The 20,407-nt window shown below is 40.2% G+C and overlaps 2 protein-coding genes across 6 annotated transcripts in view; both read right to left on the reverse strand.

The window, feature by feature from the left end:
- Positions 1–702, reverse strand: part of TRIM37 (tripartite motif containing 37) — a 41,247-nt gene extending 40,545 nt beyond the window's left edge. For all 5 annotated transcript variants that reach the window (XR_003095197.1, XR_003095196.1, XR_003095195.1 and 2 more), the window contains exon 1: positions 463–702. Coding sequence is in view for 2 of the 5 variants with exons in the window: in XM_025209930.1 (XP_025065715.1) it covers positions 463–666 (204 nt within the window). In the remaining 3 variants the exon portion in view is untranslated. The remainder of the gene's footprint in view (positions 1–462) is intronic.
- Positions 703–5,060: 4,358 nt separating this feature from the next.
- On the reverse strand, positions 5,061–12,122 carry SKA2 (spindle and kinetochore associated complex subunit 2). The gene is made up of 7 exons (XM_025210874.1): positions 12,078–12,122; positions 10,701–10,790; positions 9,686–9,862; positions 8,996–9,082; positions 7,864–7,903; positions 6,190–6,322; positions 5,061–5,221 (listed from the first exon to the last, which is right to left on the reverse strand). Exons 1-7 carry the CDS (start codon positions 12,120–12,122, stop codon positions 5,095–5,097), a joined length of 699 nt encoding a protein of 232 aa, XP_025066659.1. The 3' UTR covers positions 5,061–5,094.
- Positions 12,123–20,407: the final 8,285 nt, after the last annotated feature.

Below are 20,407 nucleotides of genomic sequence, written 5' to 3' on the forward strand. Positions count from 1 at the left end.
ATCCAGCTCATGGAGTCAAGGGATCTAGCCCATTGGGCTCTGCACAGGTCTAGGAATCTGGAAGGGGGAGTGGTGGAAATTAACCCTACTACCCCTCCACCACTGCTAAATTTTCAGGCACAGTGGAGCCAGGGCAGGCTACTGTTGCACGGGCAATGGGGGTTGGGCCTGGTCCAAGCTGTAGCAGTTTTCCCCCCCAGTGACACATAAGTCCTGGGAGCTGCACTTGATAGAGGTGGGCCAGCCTGGCTCTGCTCCTTGCTGCCACATGCAGCTCCTGGAACTGGTGGGAGCCAGGCACTGCTGGCAGGGGCTGTATGGCATGGGAGGGTCCCCACACCACCCCATCACACCCCACATACTGCCCACCCAAGCTCTGCGCTTCCAGCATCCCACTGAGCGCAAGCTCTGGGCTCTCTGCTCCCACCAGCCCCATGCTCCACCCAGCTGCAGCTTCCCTACCTGCTGTCCGGAGCAAGCACTGCAGCACGAAGACGAGCAGGAGCCCGCTGGAGGCCAGGGAAGCCGAGCAGGTCCTGGGGCAGCTGCAGCAGTGGCCCCACCCAGAAGTGGGCTTGCTGGCTGGGACTGTCCTGCACATGAGGGTGGGAGCAAAGCGTGCAGGCTGGGTGGGGTATAATGCATTGGTAAGTGCCCGTGGGCCATATATTTTGTCTGCTCCTGTTCTAGCTACATGGCCAGATCCAGCCCACCAGCCAGATACCTAAACCATACAAGGTTAATAAGACAATTCAAATCATGCTATTTTTAAAGTGATCTCTCTGTTCTTGGGAGTCCTCACATGGTTTTTAATGCCTGGGGTTGGTAATACTAAAATTTATGGCACACATTTGAAAAGCACTTCCCTCCACCTACCTGCCAGAGAGATGGCAACTCGGGATTCTCTGCTGCTCATGCTACGGTTGATGACATCGCTAACACCTAAAGCAGTTTAAAGGCAGTTTCCTGCAGCTGTTACAGAAGCCACATGCACCTCTATATTTCTTTTTTCTCCCCTAACTTGAAGGTTTAAGTTTTACTTCCACTTCTAGACCTTCTCTAGGCCATTTTGCTGGATTCAGCTACTTGAGGTATATGGATAGAGGCCAACCTATTTCTAATCACTACAGAAGGGGTGCATAGCATATACTTTAAAAGACTTTCCAGATAACTGGCAGTTAGTAGTGTGAACATCTGTGGGGGGAACCAAGAAGGTCATAACTCAGAAGAGAAACCCATAGAAGGCTGCATCTACACAGTGTTTGCCAGTGTAGTTATATTAAGAAGCCATCATAATGGAGACAACTACAGTTCCTTTGCTTAGACAACTTAGTTTGGGAAACTGGCAAAAGCTACATTGGCAAGGCCTTTGATAAGTTGCTGTTCTGCAGGTGTAAAGCAGGCCCATACCTTTCCCATTTCCCAGAGGGAAAACAAACCAGTACCCTTACCCAATAACTACTTGCCCCTCATCCCAGCAGAGTGAGTAAACCTAGGTTGTTGTTAAGTTATTGAAATAGCAGCTCTAGAGTAATATGAGAGTACTCCAGCAAAAAAACCCACAAAGTATAATTTAAAACATAAGATTTTTTTCCCCACTCTGAAAATAATTAGAGAGTTGTCTCTACAAAAACTATTTGCTGAACCTGTTCCTAGAATCAAGCAAAGTGGAGAAAAGAACATAGACTGACAGTACCACAAGCACTCATAAGATTCAGCTCTTCTTGTCTCAATGCATTAGACCAAGTTGCTCGTAACATATGAGGCTAGAAAGGGAATCTTCCTCAAAGGCAAGGATTTGGGGACATTTTTTTTTATACTATAGAATTTAGCAAGATTTCTCTCTCACATATGCAACAGCAATATTTCTTGCATGCTCAGAAATTATCCGTTACTAAGCCTCAGGTCTTTGGGTTCTGTGTTTTCCCAAGCCTCATCTACGGCAGCAAACTTATCCCTCGCCGACAATGGATTTCAGCAAAAGGTGCTAAACATAATTTAGCTGCAAGGACAGACTAACTCTTTAGCCTGTTTCTGAAATGGTCCTGAAGATGGTTTATCTTTAACTATACTTGCAGTTAAATCATATTTAGCACCAGTTCAGCCACAGTTGTTGCCCATCGTCATTCACTTTTATCATTCATCCCAGTGTCAGAAGCAATTTAATCTTCACTGCAAAATACAAGGAGAGCAGAGAAACCTGACTAGAATAGAAAATCATTGATACAACCAGGAGTAAAAGTTTTTCAACCTGTGTAGTGTTTATACCCTTATATAATAATATAAAGAAGCTGCAGTATTGCGGTTATATCCCACTTGTCTTTCTGGAACAGTGCAGAAATTACATGGGCTTGTAGGCAAATAGAAGCTTTATTAAAACGAGCAGAAGCTTGTGAAATGGGTTTCCCATCATCTTAAAATTATTTGAACTCCAAGTATGTGCATGAATTTCCCTTCTAAGGAGGAAGAACATACATGACAGTAACTTAATGCAGAGGGAAACGGTATGAACATATCTTAAAAAAAACAAACAACAAAAAATGCCTTTTACCTTCAAAAATCAAATCCAATTGGGAGTTTCCATAGGTCCAGGTCCAGGAGATGATTTACCATATTATAGAAGTCACCTGAAACCAATTACTCTAGCTCTGGTGATGCTTGCAGAATGTGTTTGCAATCTGGTTGTCCTGAGTTACATGTGGCTGCCAGCAACAAAACTATTCAGGCTTTTATCCTTCTCTCAGTGTAAGTGAGGTTTATAAAAAGATACTAGCAGCATGAATAAATAACAAGATGAGATTGAAAGAACACTGCCATCTGCCCGTTCACAGCATGAAGACCAATTCATAAAGACTGGAGCGTACAGTCACTTTATTGGAAACTCCGATTCACTTACATTTGGTTTATTTTACCAATACACATTCCTTGAAGAAAAAGGTTGCATAAAGGAAATGTAAGAAACTGAAAAAAATATCAAAATTATCCCACCTTCTACAATACCAGTTCACATGCCCAAAGAGGCACACACCGTATTTTCCAAATATGTAACTAAACTATATTCACAAATAAGTTATACAGCGTGTCAAACTCTAGAGAAAGAAAAGTAAATTCCACCATTGCCTTTGAAGAGCTTTTCATCAGCAAAACTAATGAAGATTTTAACAACTTACTGTATGTATCTTACTACTTTTAACTGTACTGCATTCTTGTGAAATGTCTAGAATATGCTGGTGAACATGTTATTCATTACAAACCTCACAAACATTCCTTAAGAAGCTTAAAAAAAAAATCTGCTTATTACAAATAATGTGCTATTTGAAATACTCCATCCATTTAATAACATTAAAATAAGTCAGTCTGATATTTAAATGACTTGTCACATGGACTATGAGATACAGGCACTTCGAATGTTTCAAGGAATTATGCCTCAGTCCTGTGACTTTGATGCAGCATATAAGAGACGCCAAGAATTAATCATCTCTTAATATTGGAATACGAGCTCAATCCAATTCCCATTATAATCATTTGGAAGAATCACACCGATTTAATTGGGGGTTAGGGGCTTAAATCAGAGGGTCCAATCCTGCAAATCCTCTGCTACCCTCACTGAAAGCAGTGGGAAGCTGTAATAGTTTGGGTACCCCAACTGCCTTCTAGATACAATTTATGATTTGTTTAAATTGATTTTATGAACTCTGTATATATCTCCAACTCTTACCACGCTGTAAATCAGCCATGGGCTGACAAGACCTCTCACGTATTGCATGCACCTAGAATATTGCTACAGAATATACAATGGGGATTGTTAACATGTAATGGCTGGGGTCTGACAGGGCAATGTGCACTAAGAGAGAATGCCGGACCTGAAGCAATCCAGTTATTCCAGGTGGTTGGCAGAAAGGGCAGTTTTGGAGAAAAATCTCCAGAAGAGGAAAAAGAAACCAAATGTCACTGCAAGTGTGATGTTTAGAGATCTCAAAGTCTGAGAAGTTGAAGATGGATTCTGGAGAACCAGAGGAATAACAGATTTTTTGACTACCAGGTCAGCTGCAACGGAAGGACACTGAGAGGGGATCAGTGTATCTGGAGGAGAAAAGCGTGAAGAAAGCCCAACAGAGAGGACTTGGAATTCTGAAATGACACGGACCCAAATCCCGGAAAACTCAGCAGTGGTAAGGAAACCAAGGCAAAATATATATACATACACACAACATTTGGTGTTTCTCTTATATTTGCACGTTTGTCATTAAAGTGAGTGCTTTAGAAATCCTTAACAAAGTCTGTGCCTGGCTTCTTCAACTCTAGCTCAGAGTGCCTGCAAGAATGAAACTCTGGGAACGTGTGTACTAAAGCTCCTAGGAAGTCAGGGGACTCTGCCCCGGGGGATACTGCAGTTGCACTGTGGAGCACCACTTCCACAAAAGTGGTCTGCTGGAGAGTCTCTCCAGAAAATGTGCCAGAGGCCAGAGACATGACGGAAAGTACTGAGACTCAGCAGAGCCTAAAAAGAGTTCAGTGGGACCCACAGCGGATCCAAGCCCAGCAACCCTGGGAGTGTCCAGGAGGTGCAGCTTGTTTCCTGCTGCAACAGAGGCCTACACAGGAAAAGTCTGTGGGACTGACCAAAGGTCCAGAGCAAGGAATGATGAAAGTAAAAGACTTAAAATTTGAAAATTAATATTTACAAAGCAAATACAAGCACGAAGAGTAAAAATATTAGGGAAAGGTTTATACCAAATATTTCAAAAAGGCCTCCTAGAATGGTAGCTTAAAATCAGGCCACTGACATGACAGATGGTTTTAAGAAACCAGAAGGCATGTAATAAAGCATGGTCTACTAAAATTCTCATCACTTATTCAGGAATGTAAGTACAATGAAACAGTTTTTGATCATTTACTTTCAAAGCCACCTAGGAATACAACTTGAATAGGCAAACATGATGCAGTTAAAACACACTATTCAAACTGAGTCCACAGTATCCTATAAATTTAATTTATCACTTTTACCAACACCAGAGAAATATTTGCCCCCGTATACTCCAAACATGGACACAAAGTCCTTGTGCATTAATACGAGAACAAAATGATTGAGGCTTAAACAATTAACTTGGCATTTCCTTGTTTGTCAATCTCCACAACTGAAAGTTCTTTCAGTGTTTTTACCCTTGAATCAGTGGCTTTCATATTCATCTTGTTCATCTGTGCAACACTCAACGCTGCTCTGTAAGACAAAAGCAGGAAAGTATTAAAATAGAGCATTGGAATGAAATAATTAAACTACCATGTAATAGAGCTGTTAAGATGTTGGGAGCATAACTGTCCAAACTCTGTATCCCCTGACAGCCACTGAAATGTGTGAACTTGTCAGAGCATAATCACTACCCCGTTTCTACTACAACGAAGTGTAGAGGAGGGGGAGTGGAAAGGGGAAGACTCTCTCATACCACAGTCAACCTTCAAGAAGCAACAGTAGCATCTAAAGTATCTGTGTTAACTTCAACCAAGTTAAAAAGATCATCTACTCTGACACAAAACCAAAATGTATTAAAAACCAAAAAAAAATAAATGCAGACATCCATCTTAACCATGTTAATGTTGTCTTAGGGTATCTCCTGCACTTCCAGAATGTCGAGTTCAGGCAAACTGCATGCGAAAACAACCTGAACTCCCTGAAGCCAGGTAGGAGTAACTGCTCTAAGGCAGATCCGCTTTAAGCACCTGTTTGCTGGAATAAACTATACCTTCCCAGAGTTTTTCAAGCATAGCTATACCAGCACATTTTTTCTAGTACAGCTCTGACCTCAGGCATCCATGGTGTAAAACTAAGTTAAAACAATATATTTCTGCCTAGTCTGCGGTTTTAATCTTGCAAAAAATAACAAACCAAAAAAACAAAGGTGATTTGATCATGGCAAAAAAAAATGCGTGTCTTTTTATTTTCCCCAAAGGCTTGTCATCTTGGGCTATTTATTTTTACCCTATCAGAAAGCAACAGGAATCTGGATCAGTTTCTGAAGCTAATGCACTGCTACATCATGACTCTGAAAATGCTAACACTGTTGTTCTGTACTTTAAAAAGAAAAAAATAGACTACTTTAAAACTACAATTTTTCAGTCATGCTAATTAATAATTAAAGGTTAAAGGCTTAAGAGCAATTAAATGGACTCATGTACTGCTGCAATTCTTACCTGTTCTTATGTACAACAAAGTGGTTATATAGTTCCCTGTAAAAGCTATTCAGGTCTGCTAATTTAACAGTACTTCTAATACTCCTTGGTATAGCCATAAGCATTTCTTCAGTCAGTGGTTTGAACTGTGATTCTAGCAATTTGAAAATAAAAATAACTCAGTACATGCAGATAATGTTATAGTATATTCAACTACTGCAAACTTCATTTAAATTAAAGGTATATCCATTGTGCTCACAAAATAAAGTCTTAAGTTACAAAATGAGGGAAAGACAAATATCCCCATGTACCAACTGAGACAAATAAGTGAAGACATATAGTCAGCATGTTGTTGAGCAGTCATCCTTGCAAAAAAGTGACATTTATTTACAGACTTTCCTATTTCATCACTGAGTATTTGAAACATCAGATATACACGAGTGAAACAGAGACAACATAATTTTCCCTTTTTTTCCTTCTCATCTCAGCCACACAATTATGCTGAAAATAGCCTCAAAATGTATCAACCTCAACCCTTCCAATTCAATTCAACGTATACAGTGAGGTGTAATTCTTGTCACATAAGATGTCACATTCAGAATGTTATGTCTAGTAAATCAGGTAATATCTTTGATGATAAACCAGGTAGGTGGGAAAATAAAATGAAAAAAAAATATGTATTAAAAAGAAAAAAAAAAAAAAAAGGCAACAAAGTACATCTCTTTACTTGGCAAGTTCCCCACGGTCTTCAACGTTAGAGCCCCAGGCACTTTCACCAGTCACCCCACCCTCCTTACACCACTGCTGCAAGTCTTCCTCCCCACACCTCCACCCCTCTTTCAGGCAACTGTAATACCTCCAGAGTGCTGCACATTATGCCGAGCCTAGGAACAAATAGATGTGCATGGAAACCTAATATGGGTCTGTTGATTTTGCTTTGACAAGAGGCTATTAAGATATCACTGGGATAAATCCCGCTTTTAAACAACCACTTCTGGATTAAGCAACAGTTTTTCCCATATTAATACTTTTTTTTTTTTTTAATATGTATGTGACAATAGAACTGGATTCAGTCCAGGCAACAATAAAGCACAAATCCCAGCAAAGTACACAGAAGTCATCCCTGGAACTGAATTTATACCTCAGTCTCTTGCACTTTAAGTTTTAACCCTTTAATCAATATAAAAAAAACTACCAGCTAGCATTTATAGCCATTTTTTTAATGGCAATAAATTGTTTACCACAGGTACTACATTCGATAGATATTTCATTCGAAAATTAAATGCCCGCTTTTCTCCCTGCAAATCACCCTCATTTAGTAGGTGATTTCAAATCAGACCCATTTCTCAATTGATGGCATCTGCAAGGACTGATGTTATAAGAGAATAAAGCATTTTTATCCAGTTATCCCTGGTCCTGGATAATTACTTAAATCTGTAGGATATATACACATATTAAGTCCCACATTTAGGAGCAGTCTTGAGAGTAGTCTAACATTTTTGTGTATTTCACTACAGCCACATAAACATAGTTTTAATTGCATTAAAAAGTTGCCTTTGTAGGTGCGAACCTTAAATTTCATTATGCACATAACTCATAACAACAACAACAAAATAAGTCCTAATAAAAAAAATAAAGGCTAGGAAAATGAAGGTGATTTCTGTGACCAACTTGAATGGATTTTTCAAAACTTACCTTCACTGGGGTTAGGAACTGTTGACACTGAACAAATAGGCTATAAATAAAGAGAATGTACCGTGAAGATCTGTATGTATTATATTGCAGTTTTTAAGCAGTAGCTGTTTTTACACATGACCGTACTGCTCTATTAATACATGAGTGAGTTTTACCAATTAAGGTCTTAAAGAACCTGACTCTGCAGACACTGATGTCAATGACAAGTCTAAGTAATAAGCAAAACACTTCCTAGGCAGACACGACATTAACTGGTAATTAGAATCTTGGTTCCAAAACTGTCCATTTTTCATAGGGTCTTTTGATGCAAGGCTTTGAATTAAATAATAATACAGCAGGAGAAGAGAGAAACTACAAGGAACAGGCAGGAGAGAAGATATTTGCAAACCAAGGACTGAAGAGGCAGAAAGCAGTCATACACACATTGGTGATGAAGGGACAGAGAGGTAGTTATTGATAGATAGTGGGGAGTGTGAAGCGAAACAAAGATGGACAAAGCCTGTAAAATACCAGAAACCTATTAATTTACATTAAAAAACAAAAGTATTAATAACTTGCAAAGCTTTGTTCTTTAACATTGTATAATAGGGTTAAATTTGTCTTATTCATTTTCAATTGACAGTTATATTGTTACAGAACATGAAATGCATTTTCCACTTTGACACCATTTGGCTGCAGTAATTATGTTCTTCAGCTTGGCCCCAAACCCTTACTCCCAGTTCCTACTTAATGTCCTGATGGAGTACTCATAACTGCACCAACAAGAGCAACCAATCTGGGTGGGTCCTTCCGTCTCACAATTGATGCAATCTAAAGCAGTAGGATTTGCCTTTCTTTTTGTACTTTTTTGAAATATAAAAAATTATATAGGAAATAAATGCAAACATTTCTTTAAAAGAATGGTCACAGGTAAAAATCTCCATTCAAAAACAATCTTCTTGACAGACCATTTAATTAAATAATCAATGCAGTATACATATGGTTAAACTGAAAAAATAAATTAGAAACTATGGGCACACCCTGAAAACCGTTAGTCATTAATAGTCCTCGTTCACACAAACAGTCCCTCTGACTTCAGCTGAACAATTGAGGATTATGGGGCTTGCAAAATTAAGCCATATGTCAGGATTACCTCTTCCACTGGTGAATCTGTTTCTTTAACAATTTGGCATGTTAACTGTTGTGCTGCACTCTGTTCTTCTTCCGACAAAGGTAAAAGCTACAAAAAGACAGGATTTTGTTATTTTCAACTCTTGGGAAGGGCTGTATTTTAGTAGAAACAGTTACCATTTTCATTTTACAGCGAGTTGCACTTTCTACCTGACAGCGTCCTTCAAGAAAGCACATGACAAAAAATCAGTTAAAAAAGGGACAGTTTTGTGCACCAAGCCATCCGTTTCCAACAACTTATACAGAGATGAGACCTGTATTACTTTAGGTTGATGCCAGCAGAGTTCCATCAGCATAACCTTGGAGTAATTCAGTGGTGAACTGGGGTTAGTATTTCAGACAACACGCTCAACCCTGCCAATCCATATAAAGGTAAGTAGATGCGCAGACTTGAGTGGTGCTGCTCACCCTCATAAGCGTTTTCAGGACTGAGTCCAATATATTAACAGGGTCTATCAGAAACAGGAAAAAAAAACTTCAGAGCTCTGAAGCATTTTTCTGCTTGAGAAAATCTAACTCTCCTATCCTGCAAAGTTTTGAACAGTGAAACTACTGTAAAAACTACTCAGTTAAAACTACTCTCACACACACATAGAGTTTTATGTATGTATGTCTATATCTGGATCCAAATTAGAAAGACTAAAATTATTACCTCGAGATGTGTGTGTTGTTGTAGTGCCTGCACCATCTTCATAGTGTTTTCTAGAGCAGCACGGATACAATTCATGGACTCTATTTGCTCTCTGGAAATTTTGTCCAGCTGCACACACAACATTTTGTAATGTGACTTTACCACTGAGAGTTCCTCTAAGAGAGTCACTGGATTTTCCTACATCAAGGTAAAAAGCATATTTAAAGCTACCAAAGACACTGCAAAGAAGATTAATGGCTACATTCTTGACTAAACAGCAATTAGACGTTCCCAAAGCATATGGCAACAAGGACTGTTAGAGTAATTGAAAATGACCCTTTACAATGAAAGTGGTTAGGAAATCTTAGCTATAAGCATCAGTACACTGGTCACATGTAAAATGTTTTATAAGCTCTTCCTCCGTCTCCCAGTCCATTTAATAACTATTCATAGAGAAACGCTATAAATAAGATAATACTACCTTCTTGGTACCACATGAGATACAGCTGGATGGAGAGAATGAATTTTGTTGCTTTATTGCCTTATGAGACTTTTTCTGAATTAGAATATATAAGCCACCCCTTGTGAAATCAATGTATCTGAACATATGGGTGTGGGTGAGGGCAGATTTACAGAATGCTTTAAATGCTGACAGTTTATTTTGTTTCCCTCCCTTCCTGTCTTCTTTCCCCCATAAACCCTGAGTCTAGTCATCATTTGTTGGCAGATTTATTGTAGGTGTCATGGCAGAGGTGTGTCTGAGGGAGGTGGTGAAGTTGATAGTGCCTCTTAAGTATTAACTTATGACACTCCAGTTAATGTCTCAAAACACAATAATGTAGCATTCCATTACACCAGCATGTTGTGATTTTTATTAAATCGATATTAGATTCGCTGTCTTGGTATGCTGTGAGAAATATTTTAGAATATAAAATCAAAAGACCAAGCAGTGTTTTAATCTGAGACAGAATTACCCATTCATAGTGAATTAATGCAAGATGCAACAGAATGCATTCATTTCGTCTGGAAATAATACCTCTGCTGCCGGATCCTCAGGAAGGTTTTTCATTATTTCAAACTCCAGCTTGTGTTGAATATAATCCAGGTCAGATTCTGCCTTCTGGAACTAAAACATCAAAGATCAATCACCATGTATTAAGGAACAAAAAAACCTAGACAAAATGTGGCCATTCGTCTTCTCTGCATTCCAAAGAGCAAAAGTCAGGATGTTTCAGTGTTAAAGGCTGACCCACTTCTCCAATTCAGTCCAGTTATTGATATTCATAAAATATCTTGACTCTCTTGGGGGCTGAAACAAAGATAGAGGGGCAAACTTACAACACCTTAGCATTTGCATAGTATCTAGAGTGAAGACGCCTTAAATATGCAGATGCAAACTTGTCAAGAAATGAAGAGTGGTGGCCAGGAAAGGTCCTTGAAACCTGATAGAAGACAACAGTTGGCAGCATTTTCATGCATTATTGGTCAGCTGAAGCAGACGTACCCATTCTCTGCTCTTCCCAATGCAAGTGTAGGTCTGGATCTGCCCATTGACTTGCCAAACCAGTGTACATATGAAACAAGTGACCACACACCTCCAGGTACCTACTAATGCCCACCTCACTCCCTTTGTCAAACCCTTACCACCCAACTATTCTGTCCCTTACCCATGTCTTCATGACTTCTACACATTGCCTTGTTTTGAATGAAAACATTGCTATCTATTCGTACACCAAATATCCTCCAATTCAAATCACTCAAGATAAAGTTCTTCTGTTCAGCCTTTGAGTTATAAACCAGGGTGGGAAATTATATCAGGGAAGGAGGAAAAAAAACTGCATCTTTTTTTAAAGATAGACTTTGCTTGATTCACTGGTGCAGAAGACAGGTCTTTTCCATCAATTTCTCAACTTTTTCAGCTTAATTTATGTTCTTTCAAAACATTAAAACCTTAGTGACAATACTGCACTACTCACAGCTATTCACCCATTAGAGAGTATCAATAAGGTTCCATGACATGGTTATATCAACAGAGATTTTACTTTTAATTATGTTAAAAATGTGTCCTCCTGGTTGATTATAACACTCACAACACATTTGATTATTTCCCAGTAAATCAGACTGACAAGTGGATAATCAAATTGATGACATCACCAGTACACTTCACTCACATTTCTATTCTTGGGATAAATAAACCAGTAGGGAATAGGATAATTGCCTTGTAAAATAGTGTAATGATTGGATTATTGCTTAATTAACTTTCATCTGTCATTTTAATGTCTATTAGGGACTTCTGGTTTAAAGAAAGGCAGCATGCCCAGTTCATAAAACCAACATTATGAATTTCTTCATCTAATTGTTTTGGGATTTTATTTGAGAGAGGGACTTTTAGGAAAGTAAGCTAAATGCTTACAAAACTCATTTGCTTCATTGTGTCCGTCACAGTATGAGCTGCCATCTAACTCTGTAGCAAAAATTACAATTGAAATTAAGTTCAAGATAGGGTTATAGGTGTTTGGAATACCCCTGAAAACTTTGTGATGAACTACTAGGCTGCATCCACACATGGCATGGACGTTTGGTTCCCCACGGACAATTAGCAGCGGCACACCTTGTCCAACTTCCATCAACCTTAATAGGGTTTGAGTTAGACCTGTATTTAGGTGCCTAATTCTCCTTGAAACAACTGCAATTTTCCCTCTTTCTTCTGATTTACACCACCTTGGCCGATGCAATTCCAAATTCATCTCCCTGGACTGGTACCCATCATGAGAACCACCTTCCTGTTGAAGCATCTGCCTTCACAGAGCCCTCCTATTAGTCTGTCCACGTTGCTATCTATATTTAGATGCATCGCAGTTCACATTCCAGGAAGGCCTCCACAGAGCTCCAAGTGCCATCAATCTCAAACATTCCTTCCTATAAAACCTAATCAACAGCACCACTACTAGATATTTTCCAACCACCCAGCAACAGAAAATATGGGAGTTCCTCAAAACACTCTCAACAACCAGCGGAAAAAGTTTTTCATGATTGCATCTCTTTTACAATAAGCTTGCCAAAATCAGAGGGAACAATCAACGATCAAATAGAACATTCCAAGCCTAAAAAATATAAACCAAAAAGACTTATTCCTAATCGTGTTCAAATTTCTTTAAAATTGCTCGAATGGCCCTCAGTACTCCAGAAGAGAAACTACATTGAAAAAAAAAAATCTCATCAGGATAGAGTTAATGATTTCAATGAATCTCATAAGCTCACAACCTCCTCAAAATATTCCGTTTACCAATTTCAACATAAATCAACTGCCATGCAGCGTTCAAAAGCTGGACATGACTGACAATTAGACTTTTAACAAATCTAATGAGAAAAAATAAAATCGCTAGTCTATGTGAATGAAAGACTATTTAAAAAAAAAAAAAAAAAAAAAAAAAAATGAACAGTGCATGAACCTACCAAATAGGTCAAAGTGCTAATGGGAAAGAGATTTTTTTTAAAAAAAAAAGAAGAAAAATGCTAATTGTCTTGAATAGAGTCAATTAGTTTTACATATATATAAATATATACACACAGACCTAAGCCAGCAGTTTTGAAGCTTCCTAAAGTCAAGGAACCCTTTCATATCATTTCTTCTGCAGCAGAACCCCTACCCCATCCTGAAGACTGAAGCAGAGCCAGACAACCTGGCCCCATAGTAGTGATGCACTCACTGCCGTCTGGCCCGCTCCATCGCTTCCCCCAGTCTCCGTGGGGAACCCCTGATGACCCATCACAGAACCCCAGTTCCAGGGACACAGTTTGAAAACCACTGGTCTTGGCCAAAATGCACAATAATAACCCTAGTACTCAGGTTTTGTTTCTACAACAAATAGTAAAGTTCACATCAATTGTAGGTGACTGCTGATTGTTTTTAACAGCTTAAATTACACTGCATTCTTAGCTTAAATCCTGGAGTGCTGGTTAAACAGGACAGATGTAAAAAAGCTGAATCTAAAAGATGTTCACCACCTATAAAAATCAAGACCGCGCTTGTTCAATTTATTATTCCGATAGTTTAATCAAAGACTAATGGTAAGTTGTTTCCAAGGAAGAGTGCAACAAATTTCGTTTAGTATAAAAATGCAAAAGGGAACTGCTTCTTATTATACATTTTTTGTTTAAAAACTTCCATGAAAAATTAAAAGAAATGTTTTGGCATTTCTGTCCTCCTTCACTGACACGAGTTAATATTTCTGTGTAGTGACAGACCCGTAAAACAGCCTGTTTTCGGTTTCCTCTTTCAGTAATCACCGACTGTGGACTGCTGATGACTTGTGGCTTTCCTTGCTCCTGTTTTTAACACCAGGGTCGTTTATACTATTAACTTTTCAAATGAAATAGGTCATAATCAGCACATTTACTAAGTATCTATGCAGCACAGCTTGTAAGAATATTCTAATATTTAGGCAAGTAGAACTTGAAGCTCACAAATTCATAGCGAACCATTAACTGCATGCTGCTGCTATAATTCAAAGTAAAATATGAATCTACTGCTTATCTGTCATATAACTAATACTTTAAGATTTAGCATTAATGAATATTAATATAATTCAATATTGCAGCTTATTTTGTACAAATATACCTGATACAAATGAAATAATGTATACCTTTTATAAAAACTTAACACTTTAAAAAAAAAAAATAGTCCACTTGGTCTTATTTTAGAAATATGAAAGAAATGTCTGTTCCACATTTATATACATAATTTTATCTTTAATTCCTACTTGTATCTAAAAAAAATTGCTGCAGTAAATTCATCATTTTCTTCTGCTAAGAATAGTAAAATTAGACAATTTAATGTCATCATCATGAAGTTATAGATGAGGACTGTTTGTACATTAAAATGTTTTGAAAAGAAAATGTAAGTCTATGAAACACAAGGTTTTACTTACTCACGGGCTTTGAAGAAACTGTTAGAAGCCATTCACAAGATTCAAGGCATTGCTGTGAACTCTGCTTTCAGATGCTTTGACAATACTATTGCACTGCTAGCTGTAAAGTACAGTAGTGCAATAAAGTCAGAGCATTCGTTAGCAGCAAGAATCCCGAACATGTAAATCAACACCATCTAAATATGCGTTAGGTGAAATCACTCAATGTCAGGTGCTGGCATTTCATGGTTTGTAGCCATTTGACTAGTGTTAAATATGGCCTACTCGAGATGTGAAGAAATTCCGATATTTAAACATGCTATGATTGTTCAAGAACATTGCAATTATACTGGCCAAGAAAAAAAAATTAAAACCACTAAAAATCTTTTGGGAACTGAAACCACAAATATTTTGCTGCTGCTTTTGCGTGATATCGATATTTCCAAAATTATTTAGTACAGATTTCCTAGGCAGCAGAGCAAGATAACAGAATACTGTCAGCCAAATATTTCCCCTTGATAAAATCTAAAAGACACCAAGTGTGAAAACTGGATGAGTGAAACATCCTTCTGTAAAGTTATCACCTTCCATATTGCTTCCCAGTCTGAACACACACAAGTATTCTGATCTCCAACTTGTGAATCCATGACAGAAGACTAGTAATGTAGACAGTATTGCTGGCCAATGCCCTTTTAACATTGCACTGCTTTTTGTGCACGATCACTAGTAGTACAACATAAAAAGGGCACTGGACAGACACTATGCACCAAGAATAAAGGGGTAAAAAAATATAGTTGCCCATGGTAAGAATGCAGAGAAAGAAATGGATCAAGATTGCTCTGTAACAAGCACTCCACATTTGTGGAGCGTCAGCTTACATATTTATTGTAATGACATTTTGTGGACACGCATTTGATAAGTAACGGCAATTCTGTTCATCGCAGTAAGGCTGCACGTTGGAACACACTCTCTGTGTCCAAAGATTGATGATGATCTCTACTGTAAAACAGCCGATCATTTATTTATCAGAACACAGCACTATATATTATGTCCTCAGTAGGAGCCTGAGCCAAGGTCTGAAGTCAATGCAACATGCTCCCTGACTCCAATGGGTGCTGGATCAGGGAATGTGCTCAGATGCTCATCTCCTTCTGCAATTCAGTATCTCTTTCCTTTCAATTGTGTCCTTAAAAATGTTAGGTATGAGCTCTTCATGCATAATTAATATTTCCATATTGTGTGGATATTATAGGACTCCTACTTCTCTTCATGTTACTGTACTTTGATCATTTGTCTTTCAACTACATACAGATTTGCTTCTGAGTCAACTCTGACTATTCAGCATTATCATCCATATTGCTCTTTTTAAGTTTCCTGCAAAACAATACCAGTTTCTCCTAGGTTCCACTACAGACTAACTGGTTCTTTTTATAAGGTGCATGCCAAAACCTCTGGGGAAGTAAGAAGTATTATTTTTTCACACTTCTACGAAGAGAGTGGTCTTCACAAAAAAAGCAAGAAGAGCAAACAATGAGCAGAAGCAAAAACAAATGACACAAAGCTACAATAACCATGACATAGTTGCCAAGACACAGATTCCCATGAATTTAAAGAAGAGAGAAAGACAAACAACTACACTTTGGAAAAATAGCTAGATAGGTGTGTAAGAAGTTGTCCAATGATTATTATTGAAAACCTAGCATCTTCTACTAATATAAAAGTACAACTCGAGACTCAAAATGGCTCTGCCATGTGTCAGACGAACAGACTGTCTGTTCAGACTATTAGTCTATAACCAATCCTTTAAAATTCATTACAAGATCTCTTTGGTCTACTTGGAAATTAGGCCTTAGGTTGTTGGTTCAGATCCTGGCTCCAATACAAGTGAATGGAAGAAGTCCTGCAGCCTTCAACAAAACCAGCGTATCAACTTTTACACCCACACACAATCTTCTTAGTTATTTTTGTTACAATTATGTTTGTATTCAGAAGCAAGACAATTGTGAATTACCAGATTCTTTAAAGTGTGACACCCTGAAATGTGGGTATAAATCATAATATGACACAGAACTGGACAACTAGCCCTTGATAATTCTAGCGGGTTTGCAGGGGGTGAGGGGGAAAAGAAAAAAAAAAAATTCTTTAATAGGAAAAAGAAAAGGATTCAAAACAAATTTTGGAAGAGACGGGTAGATCTCAAAACATACTGACTGTGTAGCTACAACTGCCAGTTCTACATTTACAAAACTGAATTTTAGAGGTTTGACCAAAAAAATGGAATAGATCATTGAAGCCAATATGGTATCGTTTTATCATTCCAAGTCAGTGATTCTCAACCAGGGTGCCAAGAGATACGTTTAAGGGTACTCAATATGCACGCAATGTTAACACTGCTAAGTTTGAAACACGATCACAAGATAAACCCAAACATTTCAAATAGACATTAATTTTTCTAAGTTACTTGCAACAGAAAAGCTTATCTGGGTTTTTTTTTTTTTTTTTGCTTACAAAAAGATGAGTGAAAACTAAGAGCCGGCATTTTCTAAGGGGTGCCTTGAGTCTATCCAAGGGTACCTTACATCTAAACAGGGTAGAACCAATGTTTTAAGCACAATTTGAGTGGATGACCTCAAGCTAGTAGCTATTGCAGGACAGGATGCTATAGAAATTAATGTCTGATTTACCATATACAGTATATGGCCTAGGACCTTCAAAAAGAAAAAAAAAAAAACAAAACCAACCCCCCCCCCAAAGTGCCATGTTTGAGAACACAAAATGAATCTTTCAAGCATGCTATGAAGTTCAGAGTTAGGTAGTACACAAGTTTAATGCAATGCCCTTTCAAATCTGGGGCACTAGAATCAGATACCCTTTTTGTCTACATACATTATAAAATATTAATATTTATGTTATAATGTAAATCATATCACAAAACCACAATATCACCTCCAGTGCTTACCCAGAAGAATCTTAGTACGGGAATAGTGCGGTAATATAGGTCACTCACTGAGATGACAGAGACATATTAGCAGAACAAGCTAATACTTTAGAGGGCATTCAGCCAAACACTGTTTATTTTCAGACAACACACGCTTACTTGCTTGTTGCTGCTGCTGTGTTAAAGGATGTATTACACTGCAAGTGGAAGTTGAGCAATGCTGTGAATGGAGGAGGTGGTTTAGTAACTGAATGTAGAGGAATTAAGCCAAATATAAGGGTCCAGAACAGTGATCCACAACCTTTTAGACTTGAGGCACCCCTTGGAAAATGCCAGCTCTCAATCTTCACTTCTTTTTTTGATTACAGAAAAATAATAAAGCAATTCTTTGGTTGCCAAGAGCTCAAAAAGACCACAACAAATCAAATAGGAATCCACAGTGTTAAAAATATTCTGAAATCTCTGGGTTCATCTTGTGACTTGTGTTTGCACATCTAACCATGTTAACATTGCATGGTAGTCTTGAAAGTATCTCAAGGTACCCCAGAATGCCATGGGATCGTGGTTGAGAATCACTGGTCTAGGAAGTCCTTAAATTTGGTGCTTATGAAAGGGCAGGATTAAAAGCACTGACTAGAGTCAGGGATAATGTAGACATACAATACATGTCGTTTCCTACAATGGTCTGGCCCACAGCCCTCCTTGTTCCGAGTTTCTCCCAAGTAGCTTTCTTACTGTTTTTATGATGTGTATAAATAGGTACCAGCAAAACACTACTCTCATTCTCACCACCTCATTTAAGTTTCACTTCCAGGTAGCAGGTATTAAAAGCCAACACCACACTCCTGCAATACCTAGCTTTCTGAACAGGATAATTTACTTATTCTTTGCAGGGCCATTACTGATACCAAAAGAAGCAACACCGTAGGGACAAATAAGCAATAGGCAAAAATACCTCAAAGTTCCTTGACAAACATCAGAAGAAATCACCATGAGATCTTAAAGAGCCACCTGTCAGTATGTGCACATCTCAAATAAAAGCCTATAAAATGGATGCTTATGGTACCGTTTAGAAATGAAATGGAAATATCCATAATAAATTGAACATGGGCTGGATGGGGATATCCTCTTTCCTTCCCAGGGCAGGGTTCAGACTCAATGACCTACCGAGGTCCCTTCCGACCCTAAAAATCTATGAAATCTATGAATACACGGATCATTCCCAAAGATCTCTGGCATATTCACAGTATTAACCAAAAGTATAAACAAATACATGCCCATTATGATCCAAACAGCTACTGAATTACATTAGCATCAAGTCTCCAGAAAGAAACTGAAGCCCAGATCTTGACTTGGGTCCAGAGAGCCGTCACAACGGGGCTCAGATACGGAAGGAAAGGAAGAGATTTCCAGATCCTATCTGCACCATGGAAGCCACCACTGTCAAACTACCATTGTGTAACATGATCGGGGGAGCAGGAAGCAAGGTGACAGCGTTACGCAATACAGCTGGATCCAGCCCGAGGGAACGGCACGAGGTGATGTTAATACAGAGTGAAGAGTCCGGTGGGATATATGGACTGGAACGGCCAAAACAGCTGCCTTTCTTGCCTTACCAGGACAAGGGGATGGTAACCCCATCCAACCAGGCTGCTCAGCTTCTCTCCAAGCTGGAAAGGGCTGTAGGGAACTCTCCAACATGTCCCCGCCCCAGAATTGAGGGGACGACCCCGGCAACAGGGGACAGATGGCCCCCATCCCACAATGTGCAGCCCACACCCTTCCTGCCCCACGCCAAGGAGAGGCGAGCTGGGGCCAAGAGGAGGAAGGCTGGTCCGGAGGAGCTGGTGCTTCACCCACCTGGGGCAAGGGGAAAAGGGACTAACCCAGGCACGGGCTCCCCAGCCCAGAGACAGGAAGAGGAAGGGCCACCCCATGGCCCATCCCCGGGCAGGAGCCCAGGCTGGGCCAGGCCCACCACTCACTCCCCCAGGACAGGAGGCAATGGACAGCTCCAGGTCCATGCCCCGCCCCCTAAGGGTAAAGGAATGGACCTGCCCATGGCACCTCTGCTCCTCCCCCCCCCCAGTTGAATGGAAAATGGACCAGTCCAGGTGAGACCTAGCCCCAAGAAAATGAACTAGTCCAGATGAGTTCTACTCCACCTCGGGGAGAGAGGAAAATGGACCAGTCCGAGTGAAATCAACGCCACCCCCCTCTCTAGCGGGAAAATGGACCGACCCAAGCGGGTTCTGTTTCAACACCCCCCACCCCGCCCCGCGCTGGGGGGTTGAATGGAGCGGGCCCACCCTACCCCTCCTCCCCGGGGTGAGGGCGAATGGACCATCCCGAACACATCTGCTCGGCCCGGGCCAATCGAGAAGCGCGGAGCCGGGCCGGCCCACGCGGGCGGGGGAGCCGCGTCCCTCCCGCTTCTTCCCTCAGCGCCCGGATGGGAGTGGGTCCGCCCGGCCCCTCGCCCACTCACCCCTGGCCCCTGCCCTCATCGCGGGCCCCAGCGCCCCCTCAGGCCCGCGGCCTGCCACCCGGGTCTCCAGCTTGTTAACCGCCGTCTCCATGTTGAATAGTTGACATTCCTCAGGCGGCGGCTGAGGGAGACCCACCCCCCCCTCGCTACAGGGCGGCAGAGCCGGGGCTCCCCATTGGGCAGCTGTCACTCATCGCTCCCTTCTGATTGGCCTTTTGCCCACACAGGCGCGCGCCCATTGGGCGAGCGGGAATGTAAACCCGTTTCATGGCCCCGAGGCTCCTATTGGTTGGAAGGGGCAGCGCGCCGCGCCATTGGCTAGGCCCACAGTGCCGCCTGCCCTCAGTGGCTGCCCGCGGGCTCCCAAAGTGACTGGCTGAGAAAGAGGCCGGCGCGCCCCACTGGGG

This window comes from Alligator sinensis, unplaced genomic scaffold (genome assembly GCF_000455745.1).
Source record: "Alligator sinensis unplaced genomic scaffold, ASM45574v1 scaffold118_1, whole genome shotgun sequence".
In the NCBI taxonomy this organism is placed as follows: Eukaryota; Metazoa; Chordata; order Crocodylia; family Alligatoridae; genus Alligator; species Alligator sinensis.

What these genes read in the sequence shown, in the direction of transcription:
- SKA2 (XM_025210874.1), bottom strand. Translation starts at nt 12,122, where the DNA reads ATGGCAGCTCATACTGTGACGGACACAATGAAGCAAATGAGTTTT. An exon ending in CTGAGGATCCGGCAGCAGAG is followed by an intron (nt 9,863 to 10,700) that starts GTATTATTTCCA and finishes ACCTTGATGTAG; the next exon opens with GAAAATCCAGTGACTCTCTT. An exon ending in TTTGTTGTACATAAGAACAG is followed by an intron (nt 5,222 to 6,189) that starts GTAAGAATTGCA and finishes TTTGTCTTACAG; the next exon opens with AGCAGCGTTGAGTGTTGCAC.